The 18,475-nt window shown below is 43.8% G+C and overlaps 1 protein-coding gene across 1 annotated transcript; it reads left to right on the top strand.

The window, feature by feature from the left end:
* Positions 1-963: 963 nt before the first annotated feature.
* LOC126291844 (cyclin-dependent kinase inhibitor 1C-like) lies at positions 964-16,634 on the top strand. The gene is made up of 2 exons (XM_049985558.1): positions 964-1,024; positions 14,972-16,634. The coding sequence occupies exons 1-2, from the start codon at positions 1,013-1,015 to the stop codon at positions 15,488-15,490; spliced, it is 531 nt and encodes a 176-aa protein (XP_049841515.1). The 5' UTR covers positions 964-1,012; the 3' UTR covers positions 15,491-16,634.
* The last annotated feature ends 1,841 nt before the right edge of the window (positions 16,635-18,475 follow it).

The raw sequence follows: 18,475 nt of genomic DNA, 5'->3' as shown, positions 1-18,475 counted from the left end.
ATTTTTCTCTACGGATGCGAAAGCTGGATCTTACACGAATATCTACAGAAAAGAACGGATGCTTCTGAAGTGTATCGATATGGTCTTCTCTTACGCAAACCTCAGGTGCTGAAAATTTCAAACGAAGTTCTTCATCGGACAAGAATACAAAAAAGAACAATTGTTTGCTATGAAACAAAGGACAACTCTTATATCTAGGGCGCATTACACCCGTTGTTACAAATGAAATGAGCGTATGGCACTGCTGGCCGGGAGGCCGCACCGGCGAAGTTCGGCCGCAGAGCGCGAGTCTTAATTCAGTCGCCGCCACACTGGGCGACTCGCGTGCGGTGACGAGGATTAAAAGATGAGGGCGACACAACAGCCAGTCCGAGAGCGGCTTGGAACCAAACCCGGGTCCGCAGCATGGGAGCTAAGCACGTTACCATTCAGCTAAGCAGGCGGACCCTGTAGTTCTAATTCATAAGTACAAGGGAAATGGTCTGTTGGAAGAAGAAGGAACTCGTGGCTGAAAGATACACGGAGACGGTACTGTTTCACTTAAGAAGATGCCTTGCGTACAATCTGGATCTGGCTACGTGGGAAGCTAACCTCCGTCAGGAGAAGGCGCCGCAACAAGAAAGCACATGAAGGGCTTACTAATTGCCCTGCACATAGCTAGTGATACAGCAGTCAACGGGTTAAGGGCGTTTGCAAGTACCGAATGGAAGACACGAGTGCATGGCACGCGGGGTCTTCCTCTCCGGAAATGACACCACATCGGTCAGCTGGCGTGGCGGGCTTTTCTTTCGCGGGTCGCCTCGTGTGTTCCATCAGATGGGCCTGCGGCGAATGCGTGATGAGGCTGGGCCACGCGTCGCAAAGAAAGCGAGCGGCGACACGGCGTGGCGTGGCGTGGCGTGGCCCCCTCCACGTGCTAACCGGCCGCTATATAACGCCGCCGCCACACACGGGCCTCAACACAACAAGTGCCGCCAACCAGACGACGACTGGGCAAGCCGAACGCTGCAACATGAAGCTCCTGGTGAGTGCGTCTCTCTCTCTCCCCCCACGTCCTAGCGTGTTAACAACGTCAGTATGGTCAACTGTAATTAACAGCGAAAATTGACATAATACAAGTAAAAACGTTGATCTGTAAACGAGCTGTTTCGAGATAGCTGCGAATTTGTGATTAGAAGCCGCCAGTGAATTCAGCGTAAAATATTGTCCCGGTTAATAGAAATGTATTTGAAATTTGAATTTTTCGGTCAACTCCTCGTGTAATTGGGCGGAAATTTAAGCTGTAACCCACAGGTGAGAAATGTGCTCGCTGTGTGATGGAGCGCCGGCACATTCTGCGCCGATTAAGACGCCAGCTAACGCGCCAATGTGGTCCAAAGGCCCGGTACGTTGCCCACCAGGGTCATCTGACGTCAGTCCTCTGCACAGTGCACAACCTTCTCAACCTTTAATAAATGATCCGGGGGCGTTTGAAAGAATTCGTGGCACGGCCGAGGCGAGTGTAGCACTGCACCCAGGGCCGAGAACAAGACGTGAAAACCTAGTTTAGCAGTTACCAGTGTTCAGTAAATTGTAGCACCCAGTGTAGTGAAGTAGTATTGTATTCCTTGTTAAGGTAGGGAATGTGTGAAATCTGAGGCACATTAATATTTCACACGGAAGTCAGTGGCGCTTTTTACACACTCATTCCCACGTATCGTTTGCGCAGCCTTACTTGTGTGTTACCCGGGGTCCTAGAAAGGACGGAGGCGCCGTCCCCGCCGCAGCCGCAGTGGTCCACAGTCCCACAACGACTACCGTAGTCCACTTCACCCTCTCCGCCTCGCCACACCGAACCACTCTTTCATGGTTATTGTGCGGTTCAGGCCCGGGTCTGGCACAAATGTTCATTATAGTCATTCCCTTATACAGCTGAAGGTTGTTCGTGTTAGCAACTGCCGAAACGTTTCACGTAGATAATTTGTGACACAACAGAATCTCGGATTGCAGAGTGATGTGCAAGGAAATCGGCTGCATCCTTTTCAAATCAACGGTCGCGGCGCCTGCCTCAACAGTTCAGCGAAAGCACGGAAACGTAAAGCTGGAGGATGGCTGGAAGCGAATTTGAACCGCCGTCCTCTCAAGTCTGAGTCCACTGTCTGATAAAAGTTAGTGATTGAGATGGCTGCACGGCCACGTTCCGAAAGCCAATAAATTGAAAGGAGTGATCTGCTGGCTTTACGGGAGTCTGTGAACGGTAAAGTTGTCAAAGCTCAAAGAACTCGCAAGTCCGTTCTCGTATGCAGATCTCTGCTCAGTCATTTTCCGGTTTTCTAGGCGAGTGTTGCAGTCATAATTAGCGTGCACGACCTAGGGAAGTAGAAGCCTCACATCGGTGTTTCCTGTCATCAGCTAGCTGAGTAATTAAGCCAGTAAATTACATTTGTTTTCGTGGTAACTTGAAACGTGGCGTTTTCGTGTGACTTTTTAATCACCCTGTTTTGCAGTACTGGAGATTACCGGAGGAAGCTGCCAGGAACCAACCGGCGGCTGTGTATTGGCTCTTTGCAGTCTACGTTATCCAAGTACATTGCTTATGAGCACTGGAAAGTTTAACTGTGTCGCTGGAGACACATTTTTTTTGGTGTAGCGGTGATAATTTGTCGGGGTACCGTCCCCCGGTTAATCTTCGGAGCGATAAGCCGCCGAATTTGTCTCGCGTGACAAGGGCGGCCGCGACAGAGGCTTCACGCGATGTTGTGACCTCTGCGGCGGTGTTTCCGCGGGACACTGCTGTTCTGTGGGCACTGAACAACAGCTACGCGAAAAATTATTATTAAAGATACGACTTTTCTTTCTCGCATTTTGACGAAAGTAATTATTTTTAATTATTTCTGTATTACTAGTTACGAATTAAAATTGAAGTAACCACTGAGTAAAGCCACTTTCCACAGTTCCTTAATTTTTATTAACCTTCAAAATAAACACGGTGTTCCATTTCAGTGGTACCAGAATTCTCAATGTGTTCCGTCAGATGAAAAGTTTGGTAACCCCTGCTCTACGGGGTCTAAAAGAAAGGGAACGCTACCGAAAGCACTTCTACCTTCGACGTCAGTAGTGGGAAGCGCTAAAGGATAACGCAGTGCACCGAGCAGTTTTGCTCTCAAAATTACAAGGGCAGTTTCTTCCATGACGAGCGAAGAGTCAGGTTTCTTACTCCAAAATACACGTCACCGGCAAAATTTGAGGGATTCGCGCTAAGCACCCTCCACATCCACATCTACACTCCACTTTGAGTACCAGCGTCACTTACCTCTTCTCGCAAGGGGGATTGCGCTAAGCCTCTCTGGGGGCTCTTCCCGAGCTATACGTGGAAGAAAGCAAAATCCTGGTTGACTCTACTAGCGACGTAAGCTCTCGGAACTTTAACAGTATCCCATACAGTTTTGCAGGACGTCTCTCTTGCATTGGTTGAGCATGTCCGTCAAACAATCGCGCTGACTAAATGAACGTTTAACGAAACGCCTGCTCTTCTGTTTCCTACATCAGTATTGGTCGAACAAATCTTTTGTAAGCTACTTCCTTTCTTCATGCACAGAATTTGCTGCGGATTCTTCCACTGAATCTGTCTCCCAACTGCCTCACTCGCGATTAGTTTTATGTGGTCTTTCCACCCAGTACGCATACTCCTACAAATTTTATGGAAGTAAGTGCTTCCAGTGATGGTTGTGCAACACTGCCATCCTACAATCTATGTGCTCGTACTCGCAGTAAGTTACCTCTGTTTATACTGAGGGTGAATTGTTACTCCCTGCACCAAGTGTCGACCTCCCACAGGTCTTTCTGCATTTCGTTGCAGTTTTCCAGTCGCGACTTCTCTGTTCTCAGCAGCATCCGCGAAAAGCCCCACAAATTTCCGGCGCTACGTACTTGGTTATTTACGAGTATACAGACCGTGAAAAGTAACGGTTCTACAACGCTCACCTGGAGCACGTCTGAATTTACTTTGACGTACAAGGACTTCTCTCTATTACGAATGACGCGTGTCTCACTGCTAGAAACTCGCAACCACACGGTTGGTCTGATATTTGTATTTTGTTGATTTGGCTGCAGTGGGAAATCGTATGGAACTCCTTCCAGACTGCAGGCAACACGGCCTCGGCCTGGGAGTCTCTCCTTACTGCTTTCTCGTGGACGAAGAGAGCGATCCTTGTTTTCAGAAATCACGCTGGTTCCTTCAGAGGAGGTTTGCGGCCTCCGGGAATGTCGTAACAGGCGAGCATAAAACATGTTCCAAAATTCTGCAACATACCGATATAAAGGTCTATAATTTTGTACGTCATTTCGACAATCCTTTTTGGAAAACGGAATGATCTGAGTTTTTTTAATTAATAGGAACGCATCTGCAGCGGCCTACGATATAGCGTTACTAGAAGAGGCGCAAGTCGTTTCGCATACTGACTGTACAATCCTGTTGGTATCCCGTCAGGTCGAGTGGCCTTCCCTCTGTTGTTATTCTACTCCAATTTATTTCGCAGTACAATGGAATCGAGGAAGGAAACGTAGTGTGTGAAACGCTCTTTTCTTTGGCAATGCAGTGGCAAACAGAGCAGCGCACCGCAAAATACTCTGTTTCGTAAATGGCGCGAGGAGAGAGTGGTGTAGGTACTGTTTGTGACCGGCAGTCGGTCTCCTCTGCCCGATAGCGGAGGCCACGTTGCGTAGGCGGCGCGAGGCAGGAATGCATACCAGGTGCACGCCGAATACGAGGCGTGTTTGGCGTCACAGGACAGCGGTCGTTTTCTACTTCGTTAAAAGATATCGCAACAATGATGTCCTCCACTGTCGAAAGAAACCCCTTCACGATATATAGCAACGTAGTACCTTCGATATAAAGAGCTGATCAGCACAATGAAATAATGCACTCCTGGCTGGAGGAAGTTTACAAGTATCACACTTATGGATTGATTTGAGGCAATGTGGAAAGGTGAACTAGGAAGTGCGGAACAACCGTAAAGGTAGAGAATCGAAGGGTTTGAGACGTGGGTTTACAGAAGGTTCTGCGATCGTGTACACTGCAGATTCCTCGACTTGCGTCAAAGGGTGGCTGGGTTTCCGGTTCTGCTGAATAGGTCAGGTGTACACTACATGCAAGGAGGCGGCTGCACGGGTAGCAGGGGCTGTGTGGCGTGGACTGGGCTGTTTTTTAGATTAGAGGGTCTCGGGAAAACACAAGAAGGCCTTCAGTCACGAAGGGTGCAGGCTGAACACAAGAAGAACATAGATACAGGAACCACTGGTATAACAGTTGTAAATTGTCGTAGCTGTGTTGGGAAACTACCTGAGCTCCAAGCGCCAATACAAAGCACTGCTCCTCAAATCGTTATAAGCACTGAAAGCTGGCTAAAGCCGGATATAAGCTCAGCCGAAATTTTTGCGAAGAACCTAACGATGTTCCGAAAGGATAGGCTAAACACGGTTGGCGGTGGCATGTTTGCTGCTGTCAGAAGTAGTTTAACTTGTCGCGAAATTGAAGTACATACCTCCTGTGAGTTAGTATGGGCAGAGGTCACTGTTCGCAGGCGGAATAAAATAATAACTGGATCCTTTTACTGACCTCCCAATTCAGATGATACAGCTGCTGAAAGGTTCAAAGAAAACTTGACTTTGATTTCAAACACGTACCCGACTCATACGATAATAATTGGTGGTGACTTTAATTTACCCACGATATGCTGGCGAAAATACATGTTTAATTCTCTGAAAATTATTTCGAGCAGTTAGTTCATGAGGCCACGCGAATACGAAACGGTTGTGAAAACACGCTTGACCTCTTAGCAACAAATAATCCTGAGTTAATAACGAGCATCAAAACCGATTCAGGGATTAGTGAACACAAGGTTGTCGTAGTGAGACAGAATCGTAATCCCCAAATCCTCGAAAAATAAGCGAAAAATATACCTATTCAAAAAAGCAGATAAAAATTCACTTGCTGTCTTTCTGAGAGACAATCTCCACTCATTCGAAATTAATAATATAAGTGTAGTCCAGATGTGGCTTAAATTCAAAGAAATAATATCGGCAGCAATTGAGAGATTTATACCAAATAAATTAACAAACAACGGAACTGATCCTCCTTGGTGCACAAAACGAGCTAGAACACTGTTGCAGAAAAAACGAAACAAAAATGCAAAATTTAAAGAGACGCAAAATCCCCAAGATTGGTGATCTTTTACAGAAGCTCGAAATTTAGCGCGGTCTTCAATGCGAGATACTTATAACAGTTTCCACAACGAAACTCTGTGTCGGAACCTGGCAGAACATCCAAAGAGTTTCTGGTCGTATGTGAAGTATGTTAGCGGCAAGAAACAATCAATGCCTTCTATGTGCGATAGCGATGGAGATACTATCGAAGACAGTGCGGCCAAAGCTGAGGTACTAAACACAGCCTTCCGAAATACCTTCATAAAAGAAGACGAAGTAAATATTCCAGAATTCTAATCTAGAACAGCTGCTAACATGAGTAACGTAGAAGTAAATATCCTCCGAGTAGTGAAGCAACTTAAATCACTTAATAAAAGCAAGTCTTCTGGTCCAGACTGTATACCAATGACGTTCCTTTCGGAGTATGCTGATGCATTAGCTCCACACTTAACAATCATATACAACCGTTCGCTCGACGAAAGATCCGTACCCAAAGACTGGAAAGTTGCACAGGTCACACCAAAACTCAAGAAAGGTAGTAGGAGTAATCCACTAAATTAAAGCCCCATATCGTTAACGTCGATATGCAGCATTATTTTGGAACATATATTGTGTTCCAACACTATGAATTAGCTCGACACACGGTCAACATGGGTTTAGAAAACATCATTCCTGTGAAACACAACTAGCTCTTTATTCACATGAAGTGTTGAGACGTATTGACAAGCGACTTCAGATCGGTTCCGTTATTTCTTGATTTCCAGAAGGCTTTTGACACTGTACCACAGAAGCGGCTCGTAGTGAAATTGCGTGCTTATGGAATATCGTCTCAGTTATGTGACTGGATTTGTAATTTCCTGTCAGAGAGGTCACAGTTCGTAGTAATTGACGGAAAGCAATCGAGTAAAACAGAAGTGATTTCTGGCGTTCCCCCAGGTAGTGTTATAGGCCCTTTGCAGTTCCTTATCTATATAAACGATTTGGGAGACAATTTGTGCAGCCGTCTTCGGCTGTTTGCAGATGACGCTGTCGTTTATCGACTAATAAAGTCATCAGAAGGTCAAAACAAACTGCAAAACGATTTAGAAAAGATATCTGAATGGTGCGAAAAGTGGCAGTTGACCCTAAATAACGAAAAGTGTGAGGTCATCCACATGAGTGGTGAAAGAAACTCGTTAAACTTCGGCTACACGATAAATCTAAAAGCCGTAAATTTAACTAAATACCTAGGTATTGCAATTACGAAAAACTTAAATTGGAAGGAACACACACAAAATGTTGCGGGGAAGGCTGACCAACGACTGCGTTTTATTGCCAGGACACTTAGAAAATGTGACAGATCTACTAAGGAGACTGCCTACACTACGCTTGTCCGTCCTCTTTTAGAATACTCCTGCGCGGTGTGGGATTCTTACCAGATAGGACTGACGGAGTACATCGAAAGAGTTCAAAGATGGGCAGCACGTTTTGTATTATCGCGGAATATGGGAGAGAGTGTCAAGGAAATGATACTGGATTTTGGCTGGACATCATTAAAAGAAAGCCGTTTTTTGTTGCGACGGAATCTTCTCACGAAATTCCAATCACTAACGTTCTCTTCCGAATGCGAAAATATTTTGTTGACACCGACCTACATAGGGAGCTATCACCAAGATGAAATAAGGGAAATCAGAGCACATACGGAAAGATAAAGGTGTTCGTTCTTTTCGCGAGCTATACAAGATTGGAATAATAGAGAATTGTGAAGGTTGTTCGATGAACCCTCTGCCAGGCACTTAAATGTGTTTTGCAGAGTATCCATGTAGATGTAGATGTAGTTCGCTGAAAATTAAACTGACTGATAAGATCTGAAACGAGGTGGTTTTCGGCAGAATCCGTGAGGGACGGAATACGTGCAACAAATTGGATATAAGGGAGAAAGTGACAGATCCCGTGTTACGAACTTCCGTCTTACCAGAAGGAGCCGTGAAGGGTAAAAAGTGTACGGGAAGACAGAGGTCGGACTATATCCAACAAATTATTGAGGATGTCAGGTGAAAGGTTTACACTGAGATGATGACGTTGGCGGAAGAGAAGAAGTCGTGTCGGGTCACGTCAGTCCAATTGGAAAGCTGATTAAAAAAAAAAATCTACGAGCGGCGATGGCTAGAGATATGATCTGGGACGAGCCCACAGGTGGTAGAATATACTGGGAAAATGCAATGTGTCTGCGAGAGAGATTGCTTCCAGAGCAGCTATGGTCCCCACCCGCAGATGAATACAATTTAAATTTGTGCTATCCACATCACATCAGAACAACAGGAGACGTAAAACGCATACCAAGAAAGGTGCAGTGAATCGTCACCGGCTTATAAATCGTCATAGACGTGGCGAGAAAACTGGAACATTTTCCAACTTCCTCCGCGCAGATAAAATCAGGCGCACAACGGCTCCGACAGAGCAGCCATTATTCCCAGACGCTATCCGTGACTGGAAAGGGAGGAGGTTGTTTGGGGGAAGAGACCAAACAGCGAAGTTATCAGTCTCATCGGATTATGGAAGGATGGGGAAGGAAGTCGGCCGAAGGAACCATCCCAGCATTTGCCGGGAGAGATTTAAGAAAATCACGGAAAACCTAAATCAGGATGGCCGAATGCGGAATTGAACCTTCGTCCTCCCGAATGCGAGTCCAGAGTGCTAACCACTGCGCCACCTCGCTCGGTGAAGGGGCAGAAACCTCGATACGTGGTGCAACGAAAGATACGCACACTGTAGGAGTCCGGACCGGCAAAGCCTCTCACGGAGCACGTAACGAGAGGACGCTCCGAGCCGCGTAGCATAATGTCGCAGTCTCTGCGCTCGGAACGGAGCACCTCCCATCACGCTACGGCCGTTGGCCCACATGCATAAGCACGGCGCGATTTCAGAAACGCAGTGCCGCGGAAAAGAGCTGAAACCTTCCCTGCTCCCGCTCTCTCGCCACGTTATGACAGCAGTCCCGCCTTACACAACTCGGTCCAGAATATACGTCGCACTTCTTACACAAACTCGCTACGACCAGCGGCGTGCGTCAGTTACACAGTGGAAAAATCTCAACCAAATCACCATGTTTACAGTAACATTCATTCACACGGTTTTCCTAATCTTCATTCTCACTAGGACAATGTGAATAATCATCGTCAAACGCCTACGAAGGTTTTTAAGATTCGTTCATTTCCTATCGTTTTCTGAATAGGACCATCTATTTAAGAAGGGTGGACGGATTGTGTGCGAAACACTTGTAAATTCGCGATCCGTCTGCAACGTGTCAAAAATCATCTACGATATGAAAATCTGTACCCTCCGACAACATTCTCTTCTACAGCGCACTTACAGTTTGGAAAATTTCTGTCGCTCAGTTTTCTAACTAGACTTTCTCTCTCTTTTACATCTGCTGTACCAAATTCGATGTGTAAAAAAAGGCTATTCGTTTTGCGTTACCACGTAATGGCGTTTCTCAATGTAGCCAACTCTTCTTCCGAAATTTCAATCGACAACCTACTTCGTTGAGCAGGGTCGGCCCGAGAACATTTCCCACAAAAACGACTTGTCATTTGGCAGCCCCCCGAGCCTCTTCCTTCCCCTCGTACGCTTTCACCTGTGTGAGTTTCCGCTGCTACTGTGATACGTACTGCACTCAGATCTGTACTCGGGCGCCGATCACAGCGGGCTCGTCCTGTACACAAATCTCAACAGTTGTGGCGCCTCCGGTGCCCCAAGCTGCGGCTTGTGTCTTCAGCCGGCCCTGCCCACGAGTTCCAAATATTTTGTGGCTTCTAATTTATATACCGAGGGATGACCACAGCGACAAAATTAGACAAATCGCGAGCGTGCATGAGAACATTTTTGCTCGTGTGCCATCTGGCAAGCATTTAACTGTGAACTGCAGACTAATCGTGTAGATGTTGATTTAGACGCGTGGCTCTCAGCACTCCTCGTGACCCAACTCACTTGTTACACCAGTAGTGGATATCACAGTGTGTGTTCGGCTGCACCTATAGGAGGAGTCGGGACCAAGAAGTGGATCATCATCAATTATCTGGGATATAATTTTTTTTTAAATGCCCACATAATTTAGTTCTTGTGGCACGACACGTCCTGACACTGAAATCTCACATATAAAAAAATGTCAATTTCAGAGTCTGCTACCTCCCCCTCCCTACGGATAAATTCCTGCAAACAACGATGACTGTAATTTGTGTACTTTATGCGGGTGATAGGGCTCATTTATAGCTATTAAACTGTACACCATTTGTGAAATACAACAAGAAAAATGACGCCAGCAGACATTCATCGTCAGATATATGATTGAAATCCGACGAATTTTACCAACGTATGGGAGAAGCCTCCTAGTTGGCATTACCCTCATTCAAGACTTTAGCCCCACTCACTTGTCGGTATGATTACTACTAAATATACATGTAGCTTACACTGAACAGCAGTTAAATTTAAGAAAAATCTTGAAGAGAACGAATATATTACATGTTCTTGAAATGTTGCACATTCAGCCGGCTGCAGTGGTCTAGTGGTTCTAGGCGCTTCAGTCCGGAACCGCGCGACTGCTACGGTCGCAGGTTCGAATCCTGCCTCGGCAATGATGTGTGTGATGTCCTTAGGTTAGTTAGGTTTAAGTAGTTCTAAGTTCTAGGGGACTGATGACCTCAGATGTTAAGTCCCATAGTTCTCAGAGCCATTTGTTGCACATTGAAATCAGTAAATTAACAAATTTGCATATTTTCACTGATGGCCCACAGGATAATATTATGTGGTAAATCCTCACTTCGATAAAAAGTTAACAGAATCTTCCGTCGGTTCTTGGTAGAACAACATTATAATAAACAAAAAGCACCAGTTTGCTTTTGTTCAGCAATACAAATTCCAAATATTGTAGAACAAAAGAAAACTTTGCTTTTCATTTATTATCGATAAAAAGTATTTGCTGTACAAAAGAAAGTAATTTGGACTTCACACCATATATCTCGCACGCATCTGTTTAAGCAGTTGGGAATACTGAACACTGTTTCACAGTACCTTCAGTTGCCAAGTAAATTTGCTGTTGACAGTACATCACAGTCAGACATATTCACAAATACAGTACTATCACAAAAAATGATCTGCAATTCTCTCTAGTTAGTCAAGCTCTGGCACAGAGAGGAGTGATGTACACAGCTGTAAAACTTCTCGATAATTAGCCAGTGAAAATAACGTCTCCAACAGATGACACAGGGGATCTCAGATACAGAGTAATCTTTTTTCTACCCAACAAGTTCTTCTATAGCATAGACGAATTCTTCAATACAAATAAGAGTGCTCCTTGAGGCTTTATTGTCAAAATTGATGCTTTACAAGTTTATGGGTTTGCATTTTAGTTTTCTCTGACGTGTTTGAAATCGTGATGTGTTAAGTGAACACGATGCACGGAAATAACAAGATGCAGGACAGTACAAACAACCCGTTTACTCTTTAATCTTGTTAACTTACATATCTGTCACAACAGCTGAAAGTCCCACTGTATTATTAATTAATAGCACTGCCTCTCGTCACTACTGTTAACTGCTAGCTCCTGTGACACGTGTCATTTCCCAACTCTGGCAGTTATTTTGGCACCTCAATGGCTCAAAAATGGCTGGACAGCGTGTTGTGGGAATAAAGGAGGCACTGGTTTAGGATTGCTCTTACTCGACTGTTCACATCGGAGCTTGTTGCATTACAACAGACCCTAACACTAATGCCGAGAATACAGTGCGCAGTTTACATAAAATGTGTAGCTTACAATTTTCTTCTTTGTTACACAGTTAGGTGATCTACACAACTGACTGAAACACAGAAAATTTGGGTTTGCTACTGAAGGAAACTTCCTATGGCTGTGGGCCATGAGCAGCCTTGCTGGTTACTTCTGTAAAACATACTAACGCTTTAAAAGACTACGACTAATCTATTCATATGACTGTAGAAAATTAATATTTTCAGTTTATTTGCATTAAATTTTAATTAATATGACATATTCATAAAAATAACAGCTGTATTGTTTGTGGAACTTGTGTGTAAAACTGGAACATATTTATAAATAGAAACCAGAAAGGGATCCTTGGCAAAAGAGTTTTTACTATGAAATACACCAGAAATTACAACGAAGTAATGGACACACACTGGTTGGAGATAGTGTGTTCTTGTCAAGCACTTGAACCAACTTAAAGGCACACTATGTTATCTCCCTCTATCCTGTCCGAATGATTTGCCTTTCCTTTCTCAACTATTTTTCTTTCTTCTCTGTGAATGAACATGCGAGTTCTGAAAGGTAGGATAATCTTCTCTATGTTTTTTATATGTCTACAGGCACTACTTATATTTCGCCTCCTCGAGCTGCAGGCCAGCTATTCTCTCTCTCTCTCTCTCTCTCTCTCTCTCTCTCTCTCTCTCTCTCTCTCTCTCTCTCTGTAAATTCTCATGTCAAGTAATTAATAGCTACCGGTACGAGAATCACGCTGCAGTCGTCACCAGAAACCAGTTTACTACACAGCAGGCTGGTTCTGCCACTAGCGTAACACTAGTCATTTGACGCCCCCGAACACCCTCCTCGATATTGGGATTTGCAGGACACGATATGTGAACCAAAGCCAATAATCTCCTCCTCCTCTTATCTGTGGGACTACCTAAGATCTATTCAAGTTATATTGGCAGTGGTCTTTAATTGAGGAAAAACTGGTTTTGTAATGAATACTGCAGTTCTTTATCTGGCACACTGGTCCTAATTTGAATTCTCCACGATTGTGTGCAGAATGAATGCCTGACTATGCAGGAAAGACTATACTCTCATCTCTGCCATTACCTTCACAGTGTAATAACCTCAATGTTGATGATTAGATTTGTAGAAGTTTTGCTTTTCTCTCATGTGGTGATTGCTGGTTGTAACTTAATCTCAACTTTACATTCGAACATAGATAAAGCCTAGACTTCATTTTCAGATTCAGCAATTGTTGATGGAACCATGAATTTAACACAACATCCAAATGCATAAATAAATATGACACTTCTCAGGTCTACATGTCATATATTCTTGCTCATAATTACAGTAACTCTTCATATTAAAAATTTCTTTACATGAAACATTACAATAATTGCCTAACTATCAATCTCAATGTAAATGTAAAGTTGACAGATTGAAATTGAACAGAAGAATTACAAATATTCTTTTTTGGCTTTAGTCACTCTCCACGCCAGACACTGTCCTCGCACCTGGAGCCACGATTCACAAACAGCCCTGCAGATGCAGCCACTCGTGTAGTCAATGCGATCGTTGTCCCGACGCATTACTTGCCACATTCAAATATAAGAGGGCAGTTCCAAATGCAAGATATCCTATACTTTTAGATTTACAAACAGCTGTTTATTTCCTATGATAGTTGCATCATTTTAAAGACTGAAGAATGCCGTATTTTTTCTATACAGTTACCATTTAGGTCAATCCATTTCTGCAGACGGTATGGAAGTTTCACACTGCTCACATCACAGCAACTCGCCACCGTGCCCTTCGGGAACTGAACCGTATACTTCACCTTGTTGTCATAACAGAGCAGCCGTCCACATAAATGTTCCATCAACTTAGGGAACTGGTGATAGCTGATCAGTGCCAAGTCTAGACCGTATGATGGGTTGCTGCTGATATTACCACAGCTCTGCAGGACATTGACAGCAACACGTAGGCAGCCTTTGTTGTGGACAGTGCTTACGCCCTTCCTTGACATTGCTCTTCTCCAGTTCTGAACTGCTTTTCTGAGTTTTTTTCAGTGTCTCACAGTATCTTCCCAGCAAATAGGAAGCTGCATAACAGAATCAACTTCCTGCCCCAAAACAAAGTTCCCACGACTTTAGGAACCGTGTTTGAATTTTTGTGGCTCGTGTAAAGAGGACTACTGCCACTCGTGTGACTGTTGTTAAGTTTCAGGTGTAAAGCAGAATGCACAGGTTTCAACACCCGTGATAACCAAGTCTGGGAAGTTGACCTATTTGTGTGCACGGCAGTGAAGAAATTAGCAGCAAGAATCAACTCGTTACCATTTGTGGTCTTCTATCAGAATATGCAATACACATCTTCAGTACACTTTCTGATAATGCAACTTTGCCACTGCAATCTTGTGGACAGAGTATCGGAAAACCTCAGGAACCAAAATGTAGAAACCACTCACAGTGATCCTCTGATGTTAATGCACAGTTTCCTTAGCCCTCCTAATTGTCTTATCGAAAATTAACGGCCTACTGCTCATTTCTTTGCCGGGAATTTCAGTACGTCCAACGGTAAACTCTTTACACCACTCGAAAACTTTTTCGACATCCGTGCACGATTGTCCGTACACTTCATTCAAATGGTGACGAATTTCGGCCCGTTTAGCCCCTTCTGCTTTCAAAAGTCAATTAACTGCGTGAATTTCGCATTTAGCAGTACCGTTAAAAAGGGTCTCCACGACTGAACGTCCCAGCAAAGCACGTGTGTGTTTATTTGGGAGTGGAGGTAGTGATAGTCACAACAGTGATGTCTACATATGTATTAACAGTTTTTCTACAGCTTCAAAACATAGGAGACTTTCTGGGACAGCAAAAAATAAACAACCATTACATTCTCCTAAATATTAAATCATTACATTTTATAGTTGGCTCGCACAGCTGGCCGGCAATGTAAACGTAACAGTACGAGTTACTCCTCCGGAACGAACACGACACCACAAAAGTTGTTCCGCCACTAAACAGGACGCGGTCTGTGTTTTGCCCGCAGGTCGCTGTCACCCTGTGCTGCTCGCTGCTGCCACCCCTCGCGCAGGCGGACGACGCCCCCACCGCCAAGCCGAAGCGCAGCCTCTACGACCTGGGCCTGGGCCCCTACTTCGGCCCCGCCCCTCCCCCACTGAGCTACGCAGTGCCCGCACCCGCTGCGGTCGGGCCACCCCCGTCGGCCTTCGTCGCTCCTGCGCCGGCGCCCGTCGTCACCAAGGTGGTGGCCCCACTGCCGCTGCCCGTCGTCACCAAGGTGGTGGCTCCGCTGCCGGTGCCGCTAGCGCCAGCGCCAGTGGTCACCAAGGTGGTGGCCCCGCTGCCGCCGCCCGTCGTCACCAGGGTGACGTACCCCCTGCCGCCGGTCATCACCAAGGTGTCGTACCCCGTGCCGTCGCTGCTGGCCAAGCTGGCCTACCACGCGACGCCACCCCTACCCTTCCCGCTGCCTGCCGCCCCCTTGACTTACGCCGCATACGCCCCTCACTTTGCGAAGGTCGCCGCGCCGCTACCTTACTGGTGAGCTACTGTGACAAACCTTAACTGATACCACTACTTCCTTTTTGCCAGACCTAGCGTCTACTGGAATAATTCGTACGTCAAAACCGAATGTACCACTTCTCGGCACAAGTACCTCGGACTTCGTGGAAAGAGGTAGGACAGAAAGTAAATATTCAAAACATATTGAAAAATAACTACTTTTTTTTAAACACGGTACAATCGGTTTCAGTAAACTGATGACAATCATAAAATCAGACACTGACATAATTGTATATTAGACGACGTGCAGTAAATGTCAACTGCACGTAGTGTCAAATTTTCGCAGAGTAAGAAATCTGCTCCATTTTTATACGCACCCCATTCTTGCCAGAAATATGTATCTTTTTCATTGAACTATCCTCTTCCGTATTTTTACAGTGCAAAAATGTTTGAAATAATTTCTAAGAAATTGTTTAATACCGATTGTGTTACTCGAGAGCACGTAGTGCAGTCATTTAGGCAGTCACTGCATCCTTTGCCAGAATACAGTAGAACTACTCCCTCCCATTTTGTACCCTTTCCAGTACTGCACAGCAAATTAGTGGAAAGCAGCCACCAGGATGCGAGCATTGACGAGACTGTTTTTTTCGTCTGGCTAAGAATATCATCTACTCTACTTGTCCTGGAAGATCTGTAATACCTGGTACTAAAACAAATGATCCCCTTCTCGAAAGAATCTCGTAACTGTAAATTAAGTAGAATTTTTTGTGTACTCGTTACGTATCGAGAGGCTTTTAGGTACGACCATTTAAATTAAAGTAATGGAACCCGAGAATAAAGTCCTAATGATAATTTGATACATTAAGCAACAGAGTCGGGACATTGGTATTACCAGCGTTTTAACAGATGTCCGTGTTTCGAAGGTGCCTTACCGTTAAGATACTGACGTAACTATCTGTTTACAACAGTCTCGTATTAGTTCTTGTATATGTAATTGACAAGTGCGATGTCTTCTTTTAAAAACTGACAAGCATTAGAATGTCATATGAATATTTGTTTCAAAATAGTCTACAAAAGATGCACTGGATGAGATTTGTCGTGCATTAATACTCTTGCTAGTCTGTTGTATTTTTTGTAATTATTTATGTAATAAATGATACAAATTAAAACAAATCTTCTTCAATTTACACATCATGTATACAACTTTTTCTTAAATAATACAGTAGGTTTGGACACACAACTGCACTTCATAATATCAACACAGCTGTTGGTTTCAAGCTTGCCACTCACGTGAAATGCATATAAAGAGTTAAGACAGGTAAGACACAGTATTGGTAATTGTTATTTATGATTTTCAACTGTAGTAAATAACTACTGTATCACAATGAATGACGGAAAGTACAGCAAAGAAAGAGATATAAAACACTGTGTAAGTTGAAAATAATTTGGTAGACCTGGACAGACAATGGAAATATTCAATACTGAGCTTGAGCATGTCACTCGAATTCGTGTACAACGTATCTCAAATAAATTCTTATTTTGTCTTCTAATACACACTAAACAAAACACACAATTGCCAACACAAATGGACATACACGTAACATACTTTGGCAACTGTAAAGAGTAATTTCATCTTCTTAAGAATGAAGATGCTGCTAGTGCATGCACTGATGAGAATTTGTGAACACCTAAATGAATCACAAGAAATTCGAAATTTCTAAGTATCCTCACAGGTCTTGAAGTGTGATTTACAGGAAATAAATATGTGTTTTATGTACCTAACTTCCCATGTAAAGGTTAAAAACAAACCATAAGATACATGTGCATATGAAAGTTAGTGACTGTGGTGGATCTGAATTTTGCTACACATTATTAGGACATAATGTCTGATATTAGCTGTGAAAGAATGGTTTTGCCTTTATTTAACTGTATTATAATAGTATAACAAAGTGGGTAAAATATTTGGAACATTTTGCATTTTCCAAAGCCAGTACTTCATTTTCAAACTCATTAATATAGGTTTCTAAAAAGATTTTAAGTCAATACAAATTGTGATTCTCTGAACTTTCCTAATACCTGGCCTGGTACAAGATCGGTAATTTTAGATGTAATTAAGCAAAATCACCTTTATCCTTGAATCGCTGTATCCACTGACACTATTCCTAAATAATTGATCCTCTTTTTTGTTATGATCGCTGGCCAGAGTGGACGAGCGGTTCTAGGCACTACAGCCTGGAACCGTGCAATCATTACAGTCGTAGGTTCGAATCCTGCCTCGGGCGTGGATGTGTGTGTTGTCCTTAGGTTAGTTAGGTTTAAGTAGTTCTAAGTTCTAGGGGGCTGATGACCTCAGACGATAGTGCTCAGAGCCATTTCAACCATTTTTTGTTGTGATCTGATGCACAAAGAGCACCTAACTAGCACGTGTAGAGGAGGCCCATTAAAAAATAAATTGAACATGATTTCTGAATTTCAAGAGAGTACTGAATGGGTTGGAATCTGCCATTCTAATTATGCACCAAAAGGAGTTTTGTATGCCCTGTCAGGGTGTATATATGGACAAGGAAAAAAAAATTCCCATATTTCTCACGGATTTCCCCGGTTGAAAATCCACTTCTCCCGGGTGCAAACATACTTTTTCCCCATTAACTGACAGTACATTTTCTCTCAGAACTCTATAAGTCCTCTGAATGATTATGGTTTTATACATAGTAGTAGAATTTCTCAGCACTTTATAAAACTGAACACAGGCGAAGGAAAAAAAAGCATTTTGGAAAGATCTTTGGTGTGCAGCAACATGTACGCTGCATATTTTCGTATTACGAAAGTATAAATTTGAATTCCACCAAGCACCACATGTTACTTTCCGAAGCATTGAAATCGTGATTGCGATGTGCTTTCGTAAGCCAGTCATAGCTCATGTCACGTGATCTCGCTAGTTTAGGACACGTGATGTAGTCAGCCAATAGCAACATCATTGTTAAGTAGCGCGAACACACAAACAGAACACAAAGTTTTCACATATAAT

Source organism: Schistocerca gregaria, chromosome 9, assembly GCF_023897955.1.
Source record: "Schistocerca gregaria isolate iqSchGreg1 chromosome 9, iqSchGreg1.2, whole genome shotgun sequence".
NCBI lineage: Eukaryota > Metazoa > Arthropoda > Insecta > Orthoptera > Acrididae > Schistocerca > Schistocerca gregaria.
The sequence above is the reverse complement of the archived record's forward strand: the minus strand, read 5'-3'. Positions and strand labels throughout refer to the sequence as shown.